This window comes from Manis javanica, chromosome 10 (genome assembly GCF_040802235.1).
Source record: "Manis javanica isolate MJ-LG chromosome 10, MJ_LKY, whole genome shotgun sequence".
Lineage (NCBI taxonomy): Eukaryota > Metazoa > Chordata > Mammalia > Pholidota > Manidae > Manis > Manis javanica.
Window position 1 is genome coordinate 25041175 of NC_133165.1, and position 25006 is coordinate 25066180.

The 25006-nt window shown below is 54.2% G+C and overlaps 1 protein-coding gene across 6 annotated transcripts in view; it reads right to left on the reverse strand.

Annotated features, from left to right (window-relative positions):
- The window catches only part of PRKAR1B (protein kinase cAMP-dependent type I regulatory subunit beta), an 85714-nt gene that overhangs the window by 44033 nt on the left and 16675 nt on the right, over positions 1-25006 (reverse strand). For all 6 annotated transcript variants that reach the window (XM_037008981.2, XM_037008949.2, XM_073214888.1 and 3 more), the window contains 2 exons: positions 15787-15957; positions 12926-13017 (listed from right to left, as the gene is read on the reverse strand). In XM_037008981.2, the coding sequence (XP_036864876.2) occupies positions 12926-13017; positions 15787-15957 (263 nt within the window). The remainder of the gene's footprint in view (positions 1-12925; positions 13018-15786; positions 15958-25006) is intronic.

Sequence of the window (25006 nt, forward strand, 5' to 3'; positions counted from 1 at the left end):
CATCTGTGCCTGGTGTGGAGGGGCCACCTCACCACACTCCAAGCGCAGTCCATGTGAGTGGACCGATCGTCTCCCAGCGCCACCTCAGCTCTGCAGAAGCTCCCAAAGCCCACCTGCTGCTGAGTCCCCTCCAGATACCTGCTCACGCTGCCGAGGCGTGAGATGCTGGGACAAAGCACGGCTGGAAGCAGCACAGCGGAGTGTCACAGCACAGCCGCGGCCGCCTAGGAGGAAAGACAAAACTATAAGGCTCCTAACATCGCACAGACCATCTTCATAATCACAGCAGTGATAGGACTTCGCCATCCTTGACTAAGACATAAAGGTACAAACCTTAAAGGGAAAAAGCAGTACATTTGACTACCTCAAAAATTAGAAGAAATTCTGTTCATCAAAAGGTACCATAAAGAGAATGTGAAGGCAAGCCACAAATTGGGAGATGTTATGTGTAAAATATGAGCCCCTAAAATGAATTAGGAAGAAAAGGGCAAAAGGTTGTACAGGCAAGAAACACACGGAGAGAGGCAAAGTCATATTAATCATCAGCAAAATGCAAACATAAAACCACAAAGAGAGGGCGGCACACAGTGGCCAAAATGACAACTGAGAAATCACCACCCGGCCATCCTGTGTTGGTGAGGATGTGGAGGCATGGGAGTCACAGCCTCACAGGAAGCAAGCAGCGTCTCCCCGTGAGCTGCAGAGGCATGGAGCTGACCCCCAGCAGGCCCCACCTGGAGATGTACCTAGAGAAACTGGGCCCCCGAGGCCCTGGAGACACCACCATTCAAGCAGCCAAAGACTGGGATCTATGCAGACGCCCACCAAGGGAGGACGGCAAGTCAGCCACACGTGCCCAAACACCTGCACACCATGCCCCACAGAAGCGGACAAACCTCTCTCCTCAGAGGTCAGACATGAGCTACCCTCAGACCCAGGACTGCACACACCAGGCAGAATGGAAAACAGGTGTCCAAACATCTACCTGTGCATAGATGTTCACAGCAGGATGGTTCTCAAGAGCAGAAAGGTGGAAACGACCCCATGTCCGTCAAGAGATGACAGACACAGAACATGGAGTATCCACACAGTGGACTGTGACACAGCTGTACAGAGGAATAAGTTCTGATGCTTTACAGGGACTGTGAACCTGGGAAACATGTCAAATGACAGAAACCAGGCATGAGACCACAGCTGCAGCGTGAAGGAGCCGGAACAAATGCACGCAGAGGCGTATTCGTGGCTGAAGGCTAGGGCAGCTGGGGAGGGTGGGGTACTGCCAACGCACAGGGTCCCCTCTGGGATGAAAATTTTGGGGAACTAGAGACGATAATGGCCCAACACTGAAGGTACAAAATGGTTCACATGAAAATGGGAAATTTTACATGATGCAGATTTTTCACCTCAAAAAAATGAGTGAGCTTCAAGTACATTCTTAATATAAATGAATCTCAAAACATGTTAAGCAAAATGTAAGGCACAAAAGAGCACAAGCAGAATGATTCTACTCACATAAAGTTTTAAAATGGGCAAAACTGAGGAACACATTGTTGAGGACGTGCTAAAGTTTTAATGCAAAGCAGGGGCGACCCTGGCACAAGGCCGACTCCTCCTGCTGCCCCCGCGGATGGCAGCCTCACGGCTCTTCTTCAGAATCATTCCATCAGAATGCTTAACACCCCCTGGAACTAAGGGGAAAGGGAAATGTTTACACATCTGGAGAGGACGGAGAGCAGGCAACGGGAGGGTGCGGCCAACGCTTGGCACACAAAGCTGGGGCAGGGGGCCCAACACCAGGGCCTCACTGGGACGTAGCTGGTCTCGAGCATCTCTCCAGCGTGGCAGACTCTGCTCTGTGGGCCGCTGCCTCCTTGCTTCCTGGAGGAGGAGGCCCTGAGGAGCCTGAATCCGCTGGCCCACTATGGCAGGCAGAGTCTGAGTGCCCGGGCCAGGCCGGTGAGGCGCACTGCGGGCCCCCGCTGGAATGGGCCTGGGAATGAGAGCCTGAGATATTTTCAGAAACCCCTGTGAGTTCCTAGACTTGGCACATCTTAATTTAAATTTCTGGCCTGTGCCCAGATAAACAGTGCAGCAAGTGTTCAGCAGTGTGATAGCTCTTCCCCCTCACACCCAGGGGCACCTGCAGAGGTCAGGGGACGCACCTCACATGATTAAAGACGAGCTCAGAGACCTCGCCCAGCTCCCTGGTTGGAGACGGCACACCTGGCCGTGACTGACAGGAGCTCGCTTTCTTGGCATAGGTTTAGCCGCCTCCCGGGAGGGGGTCTCCTGGCGCACCTCGCCAGGCCTGGCCATGCCCTCCCTGCGGCAGGGCACCCCTGCTCTGGCCCATGGCCCCTCGGTGGCCTCTGTCACCACACCACACCCACACCAAAGCCAGCCCGCCCTGCTAAGAAAACTGTGTTTTTCACAGCATCAAAAGAGCGAAACTCGGGAGGATTCACTTACCAAAGAAGTACAAGACCTGTCCCCTGAAAACTTCAGAATATTGCTGAGAAATTAAAGATCAAAGTTAATGGAGACACATTTCATGTTCACGAATAAGAAGCCTCAATACTGCCAAGATGCCACTTCTGTATCAAGTTTACGTATAAATTCAATGCAGGGCTTTTTTAAGTGGGGAATTATCTAAAACTCATATGGAAAGGCAACAGTCCTAAAACAGCCAAGGTAATTTTGAGAAAGAGGAACAAGGTGAGAGACTTACACGACCTGATTTCAAGGCTTCTATGAAGCCACGGTGATTGAGACAGTGTCACTGGATCAAAGCTTCTATGAAGCCACAGTGTCACCGTAGGGGAAGATGAGGGAATTCACCTTAAGGACCTGAAACACCTGCTTGGCTTCTTCACGCTGATGACACCCTGACACGCTGTGAACATATACGACACTGCACGCTTCACACACGTGGTGACCTCAGGGGCATCACCACGTGGTCCCCAAATGGCAGATGAGGACACCAGGCCCAGGTAAGGAGTTTCCCAGCCACACACCCAGGGGAGAGCAGAAGCAGAGCAGTGAAGTCCAAAGTCACACTCACACTGGCCTGACAGAGTGGGGCCCAGAGCCCAGCCCTAGGGGCTGGCCATCCCCAAATCGCAACCTACCACTGCTCTTTTAAGATAACAATTGCAGTGGTGCATTAATTCCAAAATCGGGGAAGCCTAAATCCATGAACTTTTCCGGCTCTGCAATCCCAAGTGCCAAGGGTGTGGCACAGAGCACGCAGAAAACCTGGGTCATAGTGCCCCATTTAAAAGGAGGGTCTGCTTGTCCCCATGGTTGGTGACATAAGGCTTCTGTACCAGGTGAGTGAAAGCTGTGACCCCCACACACACACCCCAAAGTGGGAGCAGGCTGCCGAGTCCCTGTGAGGAAAAGAGCTTTGAGCCAGCAGGGAAAACTCCAGGACATCTGATAAGGGACCATAGGCCCAAGTAACTGGCATGAGGTATTTCAGTTACCTATTGTTAAATCCCGAAACAGAATGATTTAACACAGCAATTCATGACTCCTCCTGACTCTACAGGATGCCTGGGCAGCCCCCCATTTCCCACGGTGTCCACTGGAGGCCGGGCGGGTGGGTGGCCGGGGTTACTGCCCTCCGTGTGAACGTCACCACACAACCACTGGGGCTTCCTCACAGCATGGCGGCCAGGCTCCAAGGAGGACCATCCCCACCACCAAGGGCTACTCAAACCTCTGCCACGTCCACCTGCTAACATCCCACTGGCCCAAGCCACAGCCATGCCCAGACTCAGGGAAGGGGACACGCAGGGAGCGGCCACAGGAACAGGGTCAGATGTCAGGGAATATCAAGGAAGGTCTGACCCAGAATTCACTGCCCTCAGGGAGCCGCTCCTGCCCACTTCTGTCCTTTGCAATGGCAGCCTTGTCCTTAGGCTGCCTCCGTGTCCCAGCACACACCTTACTGTCCAGAAGGAGACCGAGGGCTGTCTTCCAGGACTCCCTCTGAAGGGCAGACTCCTTTCCCAGAAGCCTGCAGTGAGCCTCTTCTTGGATCTCATGGGACTGTTGCAAAGCCAGGCTCCTTGACTACTAGAGAGGACCTGGGGACCCCAAGGGGCCTGCTTAGACTTGTGTCATGGAATCCAGTCATAGTGACTTGAAAATGGGTTTGGCCAGACCAGGTTGAAAAAGGGCCACTCCTAAAGCCGCCAGTAGACTTGATCCCTTCCCAAGCCATGTGGTACTGATGGGAGGGGGGTGGAATGCAAAAGAGTTGTCCGCAACACCTAACACAGTGTTATAATTAGTGCTTGCCACCACCATCCCCCCATCCAAGGAATCCCATAACCACAGAGGGGACCCAGCACCAGAGGTAACCTCAGGACTGAACCAGCTGGAACTAGACAGCCCAGCCTTGGTACATGTAAGGCTAGCTGCCCCCGTGCTGCCTCCAGGGGTACCACCTGGTTCAAGACGCCACGGTGTCACTGGGCTAGCAAAGCACCCTCTTAGCTGGCTTCCCAGGCCGGGCCTGTCCTTTCCCCCTGTCCTCTACAGGGTTAGATTGACGCTGCTGAAACCTCCGTCCTGACGCACCAGACTGCCCCTCAGGCCTCGCAGAGGCCCCCATCTGACGCCGAAACTGACATCCCTGTGGTCTTCCCTCGGACGCCCTCCTGAGTCAGACCTCCCAGTGTCCTCCTCCAAAGCCCCAGCCCCTCCCCTGCATACCTTTGTCCCGAGCACCCAGTGCCGCCTCAGACATGGGGCGTTCCCACTGTCTATCTTGTTGACTGTCTCTTCCATGAGGACGAGGCTGCATACAACAGCGGGGAGAGGACATCTTGCTCACATCTTTCACGCGGCCCCTCTAGCCCTCTGCAGCAACCCTGTAGGGGAGACCCTCACCAAATGCCCGCAAACTTCATGGATGGGTGTCGGTTCCATCATAGTGCACACCTCCCAGTGCCGTTTATGGTTCAGAGTTGAGGACAGATCTCCAGGCAGGTGAGAGCATGCCCAGGTGTCTCTCCAGCCTCAGTCTCCCTCCTCTGGGCCCTGGAGGTACTGATGACCCTACCTCACAGGTTCCTTTATTGCTGAGACGACAGGCCTGCACCATGCACGCATGAAGACACTGCACGGAAACCGGACTTGGTGTCTACAGCCAAGAGGCAAGAAAGTATTTTCTTATCATAAAAAAATAAGTTACAGGGCACAGGGACAAGGGGAGAGGAAGCACCCAGTGGTGCCAAAGGGCTAAAGTGTCTGTTTCAGGGTCTGAAATGTCGGATTTAGCAGCTGGAAGGAGGCGGCGTGTCCTCCCTACAGCTGTTTCTGGAGTCAAAGCACATCTTTGTTTGCCTGACACTTAGCAACTGTTGCTCTTCCTGAAGGACAAGCCGTACCAGCTGTCACCCGCAAGGTCAGCACAGGGAAGGCTCATCTCAGCAGCAACATGCAGAACCAGAAAAATCCTCCCCATCCAGGATCAGGAGGGTTCTTGCTTTTGCCCATCCAGACCAGCTCACGGCACGGTGCTAATGCCCACCCAAAACACCAGGACAGGCCAGCCTTGCGAGGGCGCCAACCAGCAGAAGGGAGCGCACATCCCCTTCAGACGCCCAGAGCTGCTCCACGCCGACCTCAAGAATGAGACCCACACTCCCAGAGAACGTATTCAAGGTGGTGTGATCATGAGGGTAAGAAACCGGGTTAAAACTAGAGTCTTACACTGAAATGTTACAGGTGAGATATCTGACTTTGGGAGTTTGCTTCAAATAATCCAGGGTTGGGGGGCCTGGATGGGAAGAGAGATGGAGCCACACAGAACATGAGCCAGTGTCAAGGAAGCTGGACGGCCCGCTACACGGTGCTCTCCTGGTATAGTTTGAGATTTTTCACGACAAAAGATTTCTCTAAAATGGTATCTTGCAGTCATTTTTACCTAACAAACAATCACCAAAAATAACCAAAAGAATCATGACATCAGGTGCAAAAAGTTCTCTGGTCTAAGAACCACACACACACACTCACACATACACACACACCCCAACACGCCCAGCCAGAACCCCCATGCTGGGCTCCCCTACGCCATCCCAGTGGCCCTGCACCAGAAGCCTGAGTGCACCTCCCTGGACGCCCCCCACATCCTCAGGGCCCCCGTGCAGCCACCCAGCACCTGCTGAGTCCTGGGCCTATGTTCTTCTTGACAGACCTTCCAGAAACACACTCCTGGCCCCGCCTCCCAGCTCCCCACTGACAGAGTGTTCAGAGATCAGCACAGCCCTGAAGCAGAGCCCAAACACATGGAGACTTGGATTTCAGGGAAGAAGCTCGGATCGGTAGGCAGAGAGTGTTCAATTTAGTGAGTACTGTTTGCATGACTGGCTGTTTGGGAAAAACAAGCCCTTAAGCCAAAATAAAATTCCTGATGAATCAAGGTTTTTTTTAATCACTGAAAGAAAGAAAAGGGGGAAGTTTCCAGAAAAGATCACGAGAGCATCTATTTATTGTCTTGAGTATGGAAGGCCTTCACGGGAATGCTAGAGGCCATATAGAAAGGATGGATTCGCCTCCCAACATAAAAATGAAAGCCTGTCTATCAACGATGAGCAGATAAATAAAATGGGGTCCATGAGTTAATAATTCATCCTAAAAAGGAAGAAAACTGGCACCTGCCCCAGGGCAGATGTGCCCAGAGGATGCTGTGCTGAGGGAGGGGAGACAAGCCAGCCACAGGAGGACACACACTGTGATCCCCTCACAGGAGGTCCCTGGGGAGTCACATCCACGGGGACAGACGGTGGGGGCCAGGACCTGGGGGGTGGAGGGATGCGCAGCAGGGACAGAGGGTCCGTGTGGGGAGATGCACAGGCCTGGAGACGGTGGAGGGGCTGCGGCACGGCAGTGCGAGTGGGTCTCTTCCTCCCCGGTGACCCCACAGCATCCAACAGACGCCAGTGGGACAACCACATCCCAGGGAAGCACCGTTTACTCTTTGAATATTGGTCCCACTGGGAAGGGGTCTTGAGGAGGACAGGAGGGGAGGCTGCGCTTGGGGTCCTGAGCAGCACAGTTCAACGGGGTTCACCAGCCCAGCTGTGAGACTGGGGCAAGTGACCACAGCCCAAACCTGGAACAAGGGGTGGCCTCGTTGCTCACACTCACAGGGGGCAGTTAAGGCCAGGAGAGAACCAGAGCTCTCGGCTGAGTGCCTGGCTCTGAAGCAAAGCGCAGGATTAGCTGGCATTACACCACATGTGCCCAGCTTTCTTGCTCAGCAGGACTTCCTCTCAGAGGGTCCTGTGTGACCTTGGGCCAGTCACCTGTCCTCTCTGAGCCTCAGTTTCCCCACCTGAAAAATGGGGGATGTACCCACATTTCTGACGAGACGTTGGATGGCTCCGAGGAGTCCCCACAGGGGGGCAAGTCTGGGTGGTCAAAATCCTCCAGGGCCACCTACCTGTCCCCCACCTCCTCCTGCAACCTCCCCAACCCCCAGCTGGCTGGAGAATCCCTCACCCTCCAGTGGGCAGGCAACTCGCCTATCTTCAGAGGCCACAGCTCAAGACAGGAGCCAAGCCAGGACCCAGGTGGCCCCACTGGGTCTGAAAGCCAGGGCAGCTTCCTCCTGGAGCCGTGTCACTATGGGGAGGGGGGCAGTGGGTCAGCACACCACCAGGGGGCACCGTGCAGAGCGTGCGTCAGACCCTCTGAAGAAATGGCCCCACTTCCTGCCCATGAGCAATAGGGCAGCTGGGCCATCCCCAGCCTCTGGGCCTCAGTGTCCCCACCTGTATGGCAGGTACTGGAGGTGTCTCGGATCACCGTCTAGAGGAGCCTGCTGGTGACATAATCAGGGGAACTGTGACTGTAAGAAGGTGGCGTATGGTGGGGTCTGCAGCATCCTGGTACTGCACACCCCCAAACCCCAGGCAGGCCACCCAGCTCTCCCCCCAAACCCTGTGATCAGAGGGGCTGCACTGTAACTATAGCCTGTGGGCCCAGGTGACACCAGCCCTAGCCACCCTCTCAAAGACCCCACAGAGAACCAGAGCAGCACCACAATTCTACTTATAGAGCCAGAGGACTTTCTATTAGCCAGAAAGTTCTGGGCACGTAGGAACCGCTCCTCTCTTCCAAAGGCTGCTGCCTTTCCCAGAACGTCAGTGCCCTGGCCAGTGCAGTCGAGATAGGGGCAGGTTAGCCAGGGTAGTCCTGTCCTACGGGGCCCCAGTTCCAGCTTCTCCCAGCCCCCGCGGGTGGCTTCGGGCAGCTTGCTTAACCTCTCTGTGCCTCCATGCCTCCTCTACCCAACCATTAACAGTGCTAGCCTGCACTGTTCTAACAAGACGCTGTGTGTGAGGCCCAGGGCCCAGGGGCTGGCTCACAGCACGTCCCAGACCTCGGCCTCCCACTGACATCAGCTCCTGAGCCTGCCAGGCTCATGTGGCCTATGGTTTGCTAACCGCAAGGTCTCCTTTGCCCAGAGGGAGCCTGGCTTTGTGCAAAATGAAAATCAAGTTTTTTGCATGTTCAAGCCATTAAGCATCTCCTCCGATGAGGCCCTGTGTTTTCCAAAACACTCATTTTATTTCTAGTGTTGCCTGAAAGGGAAGCAGCAAGTCCCAAAGGCAGAGGAAGGCAGGGGGGACTTGGGGGGGGGGAGAAGGGGCCGGAGCGGCCGGCCAGGAGCCGCTCAGCCATCCCCATAGGCTGGTGTGATTCAGCAGACGGGTGTGTTTTTCCCATCACCTGGGGACCCCAGCCAATCTGTGGAAGAACAGACTGCAAAGATATGCGGGGGGGAGGAAGAGAGCCAGCGGCAGATAACAGGAGACAGCTGCGCAGCCATGGCATGGCGATCCAGCCGAAGGCCCACTTTAATTAGCGCTGCGCGGAGCAGGAGCCGCTGCCAGGAAGATGCCCCAGGGTGAGATGCCCTCGCCTGCCTGGCAGCTCCAGTAATGAGGCCCTGGCTGAGACCAAAAGTACATCTCTGCAGCCGGGACTGCCGCACCACACACACGGAGCCTCCCAATTACCACACTTCTTGGCTCCCAGGGGCGCAACGATGCTCCGTCTCCAGGCACCCTAACAGAGGCACACAGGAAAGGACCTGACTGAACCCAGGGGCTCCCACATCCCTCCCCCAGGCCTGGGATATACCCCTGGGGCCAAGCTGGGAGTCATGGCACATCCCAGGGCTCTGGAGCACCTGCCAGCTACCCTCTGAGGCTGTTTGGTTCTGCGGCTAGACAGTAACTGCCCCCAGCGTCCCCAGGAAGGATGAACGATCTGCCTTTGCTCATAGCAGCTGTACCAAACAAGAGTCTGTACCCACCACCTCCCCAGGGACCCTCACAAGAATATCTCACTGTGAAGGGGGCAGCCCCTCTCAGAGCACACGGACGCCCTGCTCCAGCCTCGCTGGGGACACTGGCTGTGTGTCCGGGCCTCAACACTACCCCTGTACTCTGGGACAAGCTGGGCTCCCTGAGTCCTTCCTGCCATGTCTCAAGGCCCAGCAGAGCCCGCTCACCTACCTGGGCCTGGGATGGAGCAGAACGTGACATCAGCCACCCTAGCTCCTTCCTCAGATGAAGTGCTGGGTGAGTGCAGTGAGGCCGGGCTGTGGGGTCCATGTGATGTCAGGGCCAGTGCTAGAGGGGCAGCACCCAGGGAAAGGCCCACCAAGATGGCCTGTCCTCCCCAGAGCCAAAGGAACAGAAAGATCATGCTGGCTATGACGGTGAGGAGGACACTGATGGTGGTAATACAAGTGACGGTGGTGGTGGCGCTGACAGTGATGTGGGGTGGTGGTGACAGTGGGGGTGGGTATGATAAACCCAAGGACATTACTGCATTCCATCTTCACAGTAGGTTTTATTTCCCTTATTTGACACTTGAGAAAACTGAGGCCCAAAGGATATTATATAACTTGTGACACAATGCAAGTTAAATTCTGTGGTGTGTGTGTGTGAGGCCACCCCAGTTCAGCACCCTGGAGTCCCCTGGTCCTTTCTCACTCCCAAGACCCAGCAAGCTGCATGCAGTCCTGGCACCCCCCAGGACACTGGGACCCCACCTCTCACAGCAATGCCTGAGCTACCCGCTCTCCCATCCTCCTTCCTCCTAAACACAGGCTTGGGAGCCCCAGAGACCCATGTTGGAAGCCTGGCTCCACTCTGACCAGCAGTGCAGCCCAGGTGGGGACAACCCCATTCTATTCACAGAGGGGAGGTCAGCCTAGGCCCAAGGAAGCCTTCAGGAAATGCCAACTACAAATGCTGCTGCTGCCCCGGAAGAGAGAGCCCGCGATCCAGAGGGCTGGTGGCCTTGCCCCACAACTATGTCCTTTTAAAGGAAAGGGCTTACACGTGCTCTTCCCCTTCTTCCTGAGCTTAAGTATCTGCACACAAACTGAAAGTGGCCTGAAGGGAAGACACAGTACACCCTGACCACAGCCCGTGGCTACAGGGACGTTTGCCCTAACCCTGAATTTCACAGGTGGGGTCATTAAGCACACAGGTGTGCATTTATTTGCAAAGGTGGAGTATGCTGTTCCACTCTACCCACGCGGGGACACAGAGAGAGCAGCCGGCAGCCTCTGAGTCAAGACACACCAGACACCCTGCAAACTTGGAAAGAATCATGCCACACTCGCCAAACCACAGCCGAGCCCAGACAAAGGCCTAACCTAGCTTCTAGTAAACTGGAAAAAGCAGTGTTTGGATCTACACAGGAGAGACATCATGTGAAGGGTCAAGAGGCAATGTCTCCCCAGCCCACTCCCCCTGGAATCCGCTTCCTGAGCCATCAGCTTGTTTCTTTAGAGGCCATGGCCAGAAAAACGAGCCCACTGGGCTTCACTATGGAAAGTGAGTTTTCCTGTGTGCAAAACAAAAGGCCCGAGGCAGACACACACGCCCCATGAGAGCTTTCCAAGCTGGCCCTGCAGAGAGGAATTTTTAGTCCAACCATCTGCTTCCTCCACCTCTTGTCCACCTGGCTCTCAAATCTAGAAAAATCCTAGGCAGAGGGAGCCATGTGGTTCTGGAAACTTAGGGCCAAGGGCACAGGACCCCACATGGGCACTTCCTGTATGCATGCAGCTGGGATGGCCTGGATCCAGCTTGTACTTGGGCCAGGGTGGCCCTAAACTATAGCTCTCCTGAACCAGCCTGTGCCTAGGAGCCAGGAGGGGCCTCAAAAGGGCATGTGTAGAGACTTAAACACATCTGCACCCAGGAGGCCCCTGGGAGGGGCACCAGGGCTCCACACAGAAGGGAAGGGCCAGAATAGAAGCTGGGACTGGTGGCCCCTCAAAGTCACACACGGAGTCACTGAGTGGCATGGCCCATAGTTCAGATCCAGGCTTCCACCCAGAGCCTGGAGCCCACGCCCATGAGGACCCGAAGGCAGAAGCAGCCCCAGTGTCCGTCCACTAACCGATGGACAAACTAACTGGCAGATCCACATGGAGTACCACTGGCCCCTGAAAGGGATGCGCAGACACGTCCCACACGCATGGACCTCAAGGGCATGCTGCAAGGCAGGAGCCAGCGTGCGCGCTCACATGCCACGTGACCCCATCTCTGAGCCCAGAACAGGCAGCCCACAGAACAGAAGTGGACTCGAGGTGACAGGGCTGGTGTGGTGTGAAGCTCCCATTCAGGGTGGCAGAAGGTTCTGGAAATGAGGAGCGGTGAATGTGCTTAATGCCCCCGGGCAGGGCCCCAGAATGAGTTAAACAGCAAACTGTACTGTGCGCATTAGCCATAGTCGAAACAAAGCATGGTGGGAGGCGTGCCTGTGTTGCCTTTAGGGGTGTGTGTGTAAACGCACACTCAGGGCGAGACAGATGGGTGTGTCTGCCACACGACTCCCCAGAATCACCCTGTGAGGCCAGGCCACATCTGTGGCAGTGACGTGAAGCTTCCAGCTGAGGCAGGGGTGAGCCGGGCCAGGTGAGTGTGGGGGCCCCCAGCCTACCGGCCCCTCTGCCAGCCTCTGCGCTCCTGGGCACTGGGACTCTGAGGAGTGGGTGGAGCTCTGAGCCCCACACTGTACCCCCAGGGGAACCTCCGGACACCCCCATCAGGACCCCCAACTGCTCTGTCTCCATGTGGCCACAGCAAGGTGGGGGCACCGAACACAAAGGGAAGCAGGATCCCCAAGGGCCCAGAACCCCTGGGCCGTGAGGCCAGGCATGAGAGCCAAGCACCCAGGGGGCCACATGGTGCCTGGAATGAAACGTATGAAAGCCCCAGCAGGCAGCCCTGTGGAAATTGCTGCTACAAACCATCCAGTCTTTACCAACAGATGCTCTCCACCTCTTACGTGCTTCCAACTGAGGACAAGAGAGTTAGGATATGTGCAATAATTAACCCCCAAGGCTCGCCCCCAGAACAGTCCCAGTGATTGTCTCTGGGAGCCAGATGAGAGGGGACCCTTTCACTCTTTGCCTTAGGACTTTCCAATCTTTCTGATTACCTACGCTCTCACAATCCCAGGCACAGCACAGGAGCACCTTCTCAGAGTGCCTCTCCCAGGAAGAACCTCCAGCCCCTGCAGCCACTCCTGATCACCGTTCCGCAAGACACCAAGCTCCTCAAGCAGGAAGCAGCTTCAGACATGCGTACCAGCCCCGTCTCCCATGAGGCAGTGAGTTCATGTAGACAGGGTGGATCCTTGCATGTAGAAGATGCTGGAAAATGAGGCCCACACCCTGGGCAAAGGAGGCCCCAAGTGTCTTTCTATGACAAGTCTGTTGTGTGGGGACTTCAGGCCCTGACCCAGTCTGAGGTGAGCAGCCCAGGTGCACACAGCACTCGTTTCTAGAGGCCTCATGCTCCCCAAGGCTGGCACAAGCATGCCCTGGGCCAGGGAGGCCTGGGAGGGCCATCGCCCCACCCCGCCCGGTTCCTACCTCCTCTCATTGTCATCGAGGTGGGCGAAAAGCACATTCTTGGAGATGGCCTTGGCCAGCGCTGTCATGGTCTTGTAGTCCTTGGGGATGACCTGCAGGGGAAGCCAAGCAAAGTCAGACTCGTGGGCTCCCCGGGGGCAGAGCACGGGGCCCACAAGAGCTAGTTTTTCTGGGCACCTGCTGGGCCCCAGGAAATGTGACATGGTTCAAAATCAAACTGTTTGACACTCAGCTTAGTAGGTGGTGGCAAAGACAGACAACTTGAAGTGCACCACAGTTTCAGGAAGAAAGACAAGGACCCAGAGAGGGGGCTCAAGTACCATCCAAGATCTGGGGTCTTAGAGGTGGGCTTGGTGGGCTTCAGAGGCTTCTAGCAGATATGAAAAGACCTCCAGTTTCTCAGACTATCTTTGTTGAATCCCTTTCACTTGCTTTCTTTAAAGTAATAAATACTTGTTTAAATATTTGACAATTAAAAATAAAAAGAAAGACAACTTAACTCATGCTTGGGGCCACACCCAAGACTGACCTTCGTCCTGTCAGGAGGTGGCGGAGAAAGGGAGGTGGGATGGGCATGAAGCCTATAAGGGAGGCTAGGGACCAAGCACTGCTGTCATCCTGCCTGTGGACAACCAGGAGCGAGGAGGCCGTGCAGCTCTCTGGCCCACTGTCAGCATGACCCAGCCTTCCACCGGCGTGTGTCCCATGAATCGCTGAGCAACCAGGAGCACCCCAAGATTTCCCCCTTAGAATGAAAGTTACTGTGGGAGGATATCTGAGCCATCACGTGCCCCCAACTCTGTGCTCCGCTGCCCAGAGACCTCCTAGGCTGAGGGAGGCGACGTCGGGGCCCTGGCCTATGCATGCAGAAGAGCCCTTATAAAGAGAGAACTCCCTCTCTGAGTGACAGGGCTGAAGCCCCCTAAAAAGTCACCCCAATTCTAACAGACTTCTTAAAAAATAGGTTTTTTATCTTGGAATAGTTTAGATTTATATTGGAGCTGCAGGATGGTGCCAGTCCTCTGTGCCCACTCTGGGCACCTCGCACCAGGCTGGCACACACATCCCAGTTGAGGAACCAGCCTGGCACACTCCCAGGCAGTGTACCCAAATGGCCTGTGCTGCCCCAGTCATCCGGTCATGTTCCGGCCCCTTGACCCCCGGTCTGTGACAGCTGCTCACACCTCCCTTGTTTTGATGGCCCTGACAGGTCTGTGCTGGTCAGTTACTGAGCAGAACATCCCAAATTTGGGTCTGTCTGCGGCTCTGAGTTTGGAGAGGAAGATCACAGAGGTGAGGTGTCTGGTAGATTTTAAACAACACTGTACTGGGTTTTATTCTCTGATTAGAAAAGTACTAAGGACTGGGGAGGAGAGGGAGTTGTTTAGTGGGGGGAGAGCTTGAGTTCTGCAGAACAAAAAGTTCTCCAGTGTGAGCTTAATGGACTCGGTGCACAGAGAGCTGGGAGTGCAGCTATGGCCTGAACCACCCCAGAACTATGCATCAACACCTAGCCCCAGCGTGGCAATCAGGTACAGTTGAGGTCATGAGGGTGGGCCCCAGGATGGGAACTGTGCCCTTGCAAGGAAGACCCCAGCAAGCCAGGGAGGAGGTCTCACCAGGGACCCCTCTGCCTGCACCTCCATCTGGGACACCTAGCCTCCAGACTCTGAGAAGTGAACGTCTGCTGTCTGCTGTTTAAGCCACCCTGTCTGGGATTTCACTAGAGCAGCCTGAGCTGACTGATACAGGTGGTAAATTTCACGTGATGCATATTTTGACATAATTTTTAAAGTTTTTAAAATGCCAAAAACTTTTTAAAAGGTCAAAAAATACAAAAAATAAAAATAAAACTGACAGTAGAACCATATGATCTAGTAATTCAACAGTTGGGAATCCACCTGAAGAAAATAAAATCATGAATGTGAGATATGCACCCCTATGATTATCGCAGCATTATTTACAACAGCCAAGATACAGAAGCAAGCAAAGCTCCCATGGATAGGCGAATGGATGAAGATGTACGGACACATGGTGGAATATTACTCAGCCATAATGAAGGAGGTCTGCCACTGTGGTGACAGGCATGGACCTAGAGGGCATCATGCTGCCCTAAGTCAGTCTCAAGAAAGACAAGTATTATATCATTTCACTTGTATGCAGAATCCAAAAAACAAAACAGAAGCAGACTCATGAGCTCAGGAGGCTGGTGGCTGCCGCAGGGAAGGGGTTGGGGAGAAGGCACGAGAGGGAAGGGATGAGGAGGCAGGAACATCCAGTTACAGAGTGAGTCTCCAGGACGCCAGGCCATCCCAGGGCACACAGCCAACAGCACTGTGGTGACCTCATGGCAGCAGCAATGGCTCCAACTGCTGAGTGTCTCCCAACAGACATGACCTGGACCACTGAGTGCACCTAAGACTGACCTGGCGCAGTATGTCAACCATTCTTCCATTTAATAGCAATTTAAAGCCTGACTTGGGGGAATTCCCGGACGTCAGGCCTCCGAGGGAGGGAGGGACAGGGAGGTGGGTCCTGCACAGGCCAGGTACACAGGGACAGTGTGCACCGTGACAAGGCGGGTGCTGGGGCTGAGCACCTGTCCCGAGGGTGGGGACCCAGTGGCAGTGACACGGGGGGCATTTCCCACAGGGCCCTGGGCCCTGCAGAGGCCAGAGCAAAGGGCCCCACTCTCCCCCACCCACACACAGCCTGGAGTCCCGTCCCTCCCCTGAGCCTGCATGGCTCACGGAACCACGTGGGGCTGCAGGGACCCCGGGTCCTCAGGCTGGCCTGCGCCCACAGTGGCAGCACCCTCTGACCAGAAGGGACTCCAGGCTGAGGACCAGGAACAGGCCCACCTTCCTCACATAGGACACGGCGTCTTCCTCCGTGTACACCTCGGCGCTCACGCCCCCTCGGCGGCAGCGGGCTTTCACCACAGGGTTTGGAGGAGTGGGTGAGACTTCCTCATCGTGCAAGTCTGACTGGGAGGCTGACTTCTGCTGAGCCAGAAGCTGTCTGTTTTCTTCCTGGGAAAGGAGGGGACAGGGACAGCAGGAGAGGTGAGAAAAATGGCCATCTCTGCAGTCGCCCAAGTCTGTGGTTCACAGGTAAGGCCATGAGGCCCCCAGGAAGGCCATGGACCCGGGTCTCATCCCAGTACAGGCTACCAGCCACTGACCCCGCCTCACTCTCCTCCCACTGGCCTTGTAGAGCCACCCTCTGCCGGCCCCTCCAGGCCAGGTGGCCAGCCTTCCCCCCACCCCATGCCTCCAGCTCGGGCATGGGGCAGTGGGAGCCTGGCCCCTATGGCCCTGGACTTCAAGGGGCCTCCAAGTCCACCTCCTCCCACCAGGTACCAGGTAGGGAGGTCAACCCCACAGGGCCCACATCCCCGGCAAGTGCCTGAGGTCCCCACCAGGCAGGAGACGCACTGGTTCTGACACCCTCCCCATACCCAGCATCCAGCTCACAGAGACGTGCAGAAAACATAAGGTGGATGCATGAAAGGCAAACAGACCTTTCAGACAGCTACACTTGATTTCACCCAGAAAATACAGGCAATAAGGAGGCTGAGTCTGCAGGCTCTGCCGCATCCTCCTCACAGGATTCCTGCCACCCAGCCACCCAGGGAGCTGCCTCACTTTCCAAAGAACCCTCTTCCCACTCCACCTCCGATTTCAAGCTTCCCAGGTATCCTCTGAACCCTGCGGACTCCATGAAGCTCTCCTAATTCATACTACAGTGTATATGACTTCTGGAGGCAATTCTGCTAAGGGCTTGTACTTTATAAAGAAGATTTAAAAGGCCCCAGAGGGGACTTTGCAATTCAAATGGAGGTGGGGAGCGGATTTTCCACAAAGAACCTGTGAGAAAAAGAAAACCAAGAAGCCACTGCTCCCCCAAAACTGAAGAAAACAGTCACTCATAGTCCTTCTGCAGATGCCAGCTGCCCATCATGTTCTCAACACTGTCATAGGTGTTATGACTTTTCCCCACAAAAATGTATTTATTACTTTAAAAAGAGGAAAGAATATAGAGCCAATCAAAAATTCAATACTATATGCATCAACTTTGAGAGACAGCAGCCACAGCCATGCCCTGGGGGTGAGGGTGGTCGGAGGCCTCCCCACCTGAGCTGGGACGTGCACGAGGGCCCCACTGCTACCACACTGGCGGGCTGGCGACCGCTGCACAGCTCGTCCGTGGCTCTGTGCTTAGTCCAGCCCACAGACTAGATGTTTTCAGTGAAGTTAGGGCCTTTAGGCAGCGTGTGCATTTCAGTTCAGCCCTGGTCTGAAGCCAGGGCGCTTTTGCACAGGTGCCCTCCCCTCCCAGGCCTGGGGCTCTGCACCTGCATAACCTGCAGCCCAAACCCCACCCCAGCACTCAGTGAGGCTCAAGGCCAGAGACGGGGGGGGGGGGGGGGGGGGGCGGGGGCTGTGGGCCCTGCACTCAGTGCAGTACCCCTTTGGGAAAAGGGCAGAGAAAGCAGGGAGAGGGGAGAGACACAAACCGGTGTAGCACCAGGCAGTTTGGGGAAATCGACCGTCTAGGGGTGAGGTGCCGAGCTGGGCACACTACCCTCCTAGGGGCTGTGTGACCCTGAGCAAATCACATCACCTCTCTGTGCTCCATTTGGGGTTGTTCAGTGCAATCTCATGCAGTTGTGTGAAAGAATCTTCAAGGAACATCCAGAAGAAAAGACAACAGATGACAGCCCACCTCCCCCTCCTTTCTCCAGAGAGACACGAACACGTCAGTGAGATTGGAAAGTGAGCATAGGAGTCTAGGCAGCAAGGACTCCAGAGAAACCTCACAGTGGGACACACCTGGAGTGTGAGGGCAGTGGGCCCCCAGAGTCAGGAAGGGACCCTACAGGGCAGAGCAGGGCGACCAAAGTCAGTCAAGAACCTGACCCTGGGCCTGGCACCCCACGGGCAGGCACATGGGCCAGCTGCCTGCTGCTGCCTCTCCCTGCCTTCCGTGGAAATTCTCAAATCCATGCAAACTAGAGAGAGTGACATCATGGATGCCAAACACCATCACCCACCTTCAAAGACCATCAGAACAGCCCCCATCCTTCACCTCACCTCCACCCACCCTACATGTAGGCACATGTACACACACACACACACACACACACTAATGCATACACACCACCCATGCACACACATGTATGTGTGCACACATATATCATACACACCACCCATGCACACACACACTAAGGCATACACATAAGATGCACACATAAGCATGCATACACACACTAATGCATACATACAACAGGTACATGTACATGTATAATACACATGCTAATACACATACACAACACACATGTATAATACACACCCACATGCCTACACATAGTAAGACATAATATACACATAGCACATATATCTGACATGCATGTACATATCCACGCACATGCACACACACACAAAGGTTGAAGCAAATCTCTGATATTATGTGATTTTGTTTAAAATACTTCAGGATGTACCTCTAAAAGATGACTTTTAAGAAACATAATGAGAAAACCCTCTATCAACCTAAAAAAACCATGTTCATTCCTTAATATCAAACATCTAGTCAAATGTTGAAACTTCTGTTCCACATCCTTCAGGTTTCTAATTCTAATCAGGCTCAAGAGGATTCTTAAATACTACTCAACACAGAGGGAGGTGCTTGGCACAAAACTGGGGACCAGGATAAACACAAGGAGAAAATGGCCTGGAGGAAACAATAGCCCAGGGAAGAAAGGACAGCCCCAGAAAAACCCACCTACACTGAGCTCGGAGAGGTCTGGCAGCTTTTCCACCCACCGAGCGGGAGTAGGGTGTTCAGTTGGTGGAAGTTTCCTTCAAAAAGAAACCTGCTAAATTTAACACATATATGTTTATACTTAATCACTATAAATACAATTTCTATTACATATAAAGCATGAATTGCATTTTAAATGTAACATGACACACACAACATATAACACCAGTAATCTAAATCATGAAACTATCCCAGAAAGGAGGAAAAAAATGGTAAAGAGAAATCATGGGGAAAAAAAAGATACCAAAACCATCTACCAAGTTCAATACCTGATTAACAGGAGCTCCAGAAGATAAAACAAGAGAGAAATAATGACAGGAGTAAATAAACTTCCCTGAAGTGAGGAACCGGGTCTCCTGGATGACACAGAATGGTCTAGTGATCAAGGAGACAGCACTGGGAACTCTAGTGTGACCCGAAGCTGCTACAGGTGCCAGGCGGATGGTCAGAGTGGCCCAGACTTCTCAACAGAAGCCCTGGCACCAGATGGTGGGAGCAAAGGGCCCCACATTTGGAGGGAAACTCACTTCCTGCCCACCCTCATGGCCAGTTAAGCTGTCATTCATGTGGGCAGCTGTCATAAAGGCATTTTTCAAATTTTCAGTCTTTAGGATAAACCTATAGACAAGGCATAAAAGACAAAATGGCAATTTTTGAAAAAATATAAGCGGTATCGATGTAGACAGTGAGAAATTAAAAGTTCATATAACAAAAGGGCAGCAGGGCTTTGGAGAGGAACACTGAGGCAGGCACATGGAGATCTCTGTCCTACAAAGTGGGGACTGAAGCGTACAGCTGACCGTGAAATTGTAAATTAAGGAGTTAATGTGTTATTAAAAATTCAGGATTTTAGAAGGGAAGTGATCAAGCAATTAAAAATAGTGGAGGCATAGCATTGGCCACATAACACATCAGACCGCTGGTCCACCTCTGACCTGAACCCTCTGATGGGCTCCAATCTCAGCTGCAACAGAGGCCATTTCCTGGGTGGAGGCCTGAGACCATGCTGCCCAAATCACTGCCACAGCCCCAGGGCGACTGGACAACTCAGTCCAAGTGTTACCTGTTGGCTCATGTCTACAAGACAACCCGCACACGAGCATCTCCCCGGCCACGGGTACGGCACAGCGGCATGTGGTAGCATGTCCACATCTCCCGCCAGAGCTGGGGGGAGCTCTCATTGACTGAGCCACCCAGGAGCCCGCGTCCTCATACCCAGAGGCAGGCCCACCCTGCCAACGCCAGCCCCACCTGCACTCCAGGACTCCATGCAAACACCTGCCCACTTGCTGCCAGGACAACGGCCACCTCGTGATCTCTGAGAATGGCCGAACATCTCCCTCATGCCAGGAGTCACTTAAATTCCTACCCACTGGGAACTGCGGGGAGGGAGAGGATGGCGACTGGCTGCTATATGTTCTGTAGGGTTACATAGAAGCCTCATTCACCCGTAGCACCTGGTAAGAAATCCTCACAAACATCATCGACTGTTGCTGTGTACGCCACAAACGCCAACTGTGTGCAACACAAACAACCCACTGTGTCTCAAGAGAAAGCCTCTGCCCTTCGCTTTCAGACATTGTTACACAAAAGAGCAATGGTGAGAGAATAAATGAGTTGGCGGGATCTTGAAACTCAGGTTTTGGAGTCTGTAGTGTGACCTAGTCTCAGTGACTTGAGCCTCTTGGTCACCCAGGAGAGACAGGCAGCAGGTGGGCAGAGTGGCCATCATGACCCCGTGTGGCCACGGGGCATCAGGACTCTGCAGCAAGGCAGCTGGAAGAGGGACTCATTCCAGCCACTGTGGGGACGCGAACTTAACCATTAGCCCTTGAAAAGTGGCAATCCAGTTCATGGCATTACACAACCACCACCACCATCTACTTCCAAGGTGTTCCCATCCCCAGAACCGCCTGTCCCCATTAGCCATCACCCCCGTGCCTCTCCAGCCCCAGCGCCCACTGACCGACACCCGCCCATGGGTGCCAGCTGTGGGCACTTCACATGAGTGGAATAACTGTGTCCTTCCCTGCCCAGCTTCTCTTGCTCAGCATCATGTCCCCGAGGTTCTCCCCTGCGCTGGCGTCCATGCTGGGTCCTCAGTAAGGCCACCTGATTCCAGCGTGTGCAGTGCGCCCATCACCGACAGGCCTTGGGTCATTTCCATCTCCTGTCGATCGTGAACATGCGTGTACAGGTGTGTGTAAAGGCTGTTCTCTATTCTTCGGGTGTACTCCTAGGAGAACTGTGGGGTCACATGGCTATTAGCTCATTGAAGAGCCACCAAACTCTGCTTTACAGCCCCAGCAGCAGCGCACGAGGGCTCCAATTTCTCCACATCCTCTTCCTGCTCTGTCCCGTGGTTGGTTTGTCTTTGATACAGTTTTGGACACACTGATTAAAGATAACAGTGAGACCTCGACTTGGGAATGGCCCAGAGAGGCCTGGGACAGAGACACGGGATCCTGTCTGGATGCTCAGCTCTGAGGGATCCCACAAAGCCATCCCCCAGAGACAAGCATGGCAACCTGGAGACGGAGGAGCTCGCCAAGCGAGAGGGCTCCACTATACTGCCCAGAACCCTGTGGCGTCCCTGGTGAACTCCTATGTATGCCTGAAGGCCCATTTCAATGCCATCTCCAGAAGGAAGCCCTCCCATGGCCTCCCCTTCCTCCATCCACCTCCACAGCATTTTGCTCAAAGCCACTGGGGGGGGTTCACGTAATGTTGCTCCAAACGACCTGCTGCCGAAGCCCCGCCAACTGCATGTCACCCACCCACTCGCATTTCAAGGTGTGCACTAACTGCTGAAAATAACAAACAAACGGCCAAACTGGAGGCCTGCATCCTGTTCATTACAAACCACCACTTAGCCACTCATTCACAGGAACCACGTCGTGACTGTGCTGGGCCACAGCGGGCAGGTAGGAGAGCACACTGACCCGCACACATCGGCCAGGTGGCCACAGCTTCGGGGGCACCGTGTGACCCGGCTGGTGTCAGTGGGGAGGCTCGGGGGGGCCCGCAGCCCCAAGAGGGCAGGCAGGTGTGCAGGCTTGCCCCGCGAGAGGTGCAGCCGGAGGGATCGGGATGAAATAAAGCTGCTGAGTCAGCAGCTCATGGGCCGATGAGGCACTTTGAAGGCCACAGACCTGTGCCGTCTGGAGACATGCCCAGCCTGGAAGACCCGGCCAGAGGCCATTCCCCAGCTGTGTTGGGGTGCCGGCTCTCCCACACAGCCACCAGAAGCTGCCTTTCAAGGAAACCCCGTGTTCTTGGGCCAGCGTGCATGGCCTGCCCGGGGATGATTTTCTACCCTGCAGCAAGAGGCCACGTTAGGTGGGACACATGCTATTCAAACCACAAAGCCACTCTGGGAAGCACAAAGAGGAAGTGGGGCCTGGGCGGCCAGGGATGCTGGCTCATGGGAGGACACGGCACTCTCCTGGATGGCAGCCCTTCCCCTCCCCCGGGATTCCAGGAAAACCTCCCGCTTTTCGGAGGCCCCCTTCCTGTCTCCTGTTTGCACACTGATGAATTGTCTGGAGCCACAGGATGGTGCAGGGCACGGGGTCAGGATAGGCTTCCCAGGCCAAAGGATTCTTCCCAGCAACTGTGAAACAGCACTTCCAGAAAGCCCCAAGGCCAGCCTCTGCCCCAGAATGAAATTCAGCCCAAGGGCCTGTCCCCAGGCTGCCCTCGGGGCCAAAAACTCCTGGGCTGTAAATGACCCCGGTGGCCATCTTCTGACCATTTTCCGGCTGGGGGAAACCCTCCATAGGGGGGTGTGGGATCTCAAGAGACCTTCCAGGGAGAAGCTAATGTGACTCAGCCAGCGCGCATGGCGGTTTTCCCAGCCCTGTCTCCCCTGTCCCTCGTAGGGGACCTGCCAAGAGCAGTTAGCCATGCAAACTGATTCTTCCCATGGGCCGCACACAACCCAGAGCAGGAGAGGTCATTCCACAGGGTGCGACTCCCAGGGGGCTGTCCACTGAGCACCGGGCAGGCCGTGCATCCAGAGCCTCCTCCCAGGAGGATGGTCCTCAGCACCATAGGGGCCTGCTCTTTGCTGACCTGAAATCCTAGGTCCAGGGGAGGCCGTGGGACTCAAGGTCCTGGAGTCTTCAGGGGAGGGGTCGGTGGTCACAGCCACCAAGCCAGAAGCATTTCACAGTGGGAGGCAGGCCCAGGTGAGCGGTGCCCATCTATGAGGCAAGGAAACTGAGGCCTGGAGAGAGTAAAGACTATGTCCCAAGCCACCCAACCATTCAGAGACAGGGTGAGCAGAGAAACACAGAGCTGAAAGCATTTTTTTGAGCACCTTCTGTATACACAGAGAATATAGCAGAGAAAAAGGCATGGTTCTGTCACAGAGGAGGGTTCCATCTAACAGGAATGACAGCTGGAAGGTCATGGAAGATGACAGGCAACCACAGGTACAAGGCACTGCCAGAAAGGGGAGGCTCCCAGGCATCGATGGGAAGGAGTCGAGGAGGGCTTCCTGGAGGAGGTGCCTTCTGAGCAGATTCCAGATGAGAAGAGCTGAACCCAGGGGACACTGTGGGCAGTGGAGTCCCCCTGGCCACCAACTGAGCACCCTGCTCAGAGAATCACCCCTCTCCCTGACCTCTACCTGCAGCCTCCTGCCCACCCTCTACACAGCCAGCCTTCCCAGATGCTTTTCCACTTCATTATTCAGAGTCAGCGCTGGTTAACTGTCTGCTACAAGGCCTTCGATTTGCTTCATTAACCTTTGGTTTACCTTTACCATTTTTATTTCATGGCATTTTTCACTCTCTTCCTGACTTGGGTTGCACACTGTACTGACTTGAATGGGCCCCTCAAATTCATGACCAATAGAGCCTCAGAGGCAGCTTCATTCGGAAATGGGCCACCCTGGATTAGGGTGGGTCTGGTCCAGTGACCGGCGTCCTCAAGGTAAGAGGGGAACTGGACACATGCACAGAGCACACTGTGAGCCAGGAGGCAGGATCCGGCAGACAGGCTGCGCCCACCAGACCAGGTCTGCGGGCACCACCAGAGCCCGGAGGGAAGCGGGGGCGGAAGCCCACCAGAGTCCCCAGGAGGAGCCTCAGACTGAGGCCCTGCCCAGGGCTGGCCTCAGGCCTGCGAGGCACCCGTTATCTTAAGCCACCCCATTCATGACAACTGCTCAGTGGCCTAGGGAACCAACATGCAGCTCGTTAATGTCTAATCTTGTCTTCCAACAAAGCCATAAATTTCCCTTTAGTACTGGCTGTGCGGCACACCTGAGGTCTGATAATGTGATGCTTTTAGTGTCACTCAGTCCCGCCTGTTTCATAATTTTCTCCTACAGCAATCTTCTTTTACTATGACAATCTCCCTCTCTAATAAAATTATGCAAAAGCTCACTATTGGTTTCCAAACACATGAGGAGGCTTTTCCCCTTTTCTGGTTATCCTTGTATTAATGATTTGTAGCTGTATTGCATTATGGCCAAAAAATACAACTTTTGAAAAAGATTTAAACTTATCCTGGGATCCCTTTAAATAACATGTCTCACCACATACTTGATTCTAAATTTCTGATTTGCACATGCCTTTCCAGGATCCATTACGTGTGGCCCAATCATGAGAAAAAGACTGAACTTAGTGATGAGCCAGGCGTTGGGAGGTGTCGGCAGGGTGCCGGCCCCACTGCCTCATGCAACTGGGGTACGTGGGTGTTGCACCCACCAGGGTGGTGCAGCCGAAAATCCCGTGCTTCCTGCAGAGCTCGCCACATGTCCCAGCACCTGACACATAGCAGGTGCCCAACAAAGATGAATGACTGAATGAAGAAGGCTTTCCAGAGAACAAGTGGCATTACACGTCAACACGTACTTCTGAGCCCCATAGTTCTACTTATATCAGTTTAGGAACATCTGTATGATAGAATATGCCGCACCTTTCAATCAAGTTTTCGATAACACTGAGTGACCATATAAACAACCACATAAAATTTGGTTTAAGAAAACTGAAAAGCAGGGTTCAAAACTACAGACAGTTAAGAGAATGAAAACACAAGCCACAGACTGGGAGAAAATATTCGCAAAATGCACGTCTGATAAAGGACTTGTATGTAAAACGTACAAAGAACTCTCAAAACTCAACAATAGGAAAACAACCCACCCAACTGGAAAAATAGCCAATGATCTTAGCAGATGCCTCAGCAAAGATACAAGATGGCAAGCTAACACTTCACACGTCCCCAGGGAAATGCAGGTCACAAGAGACA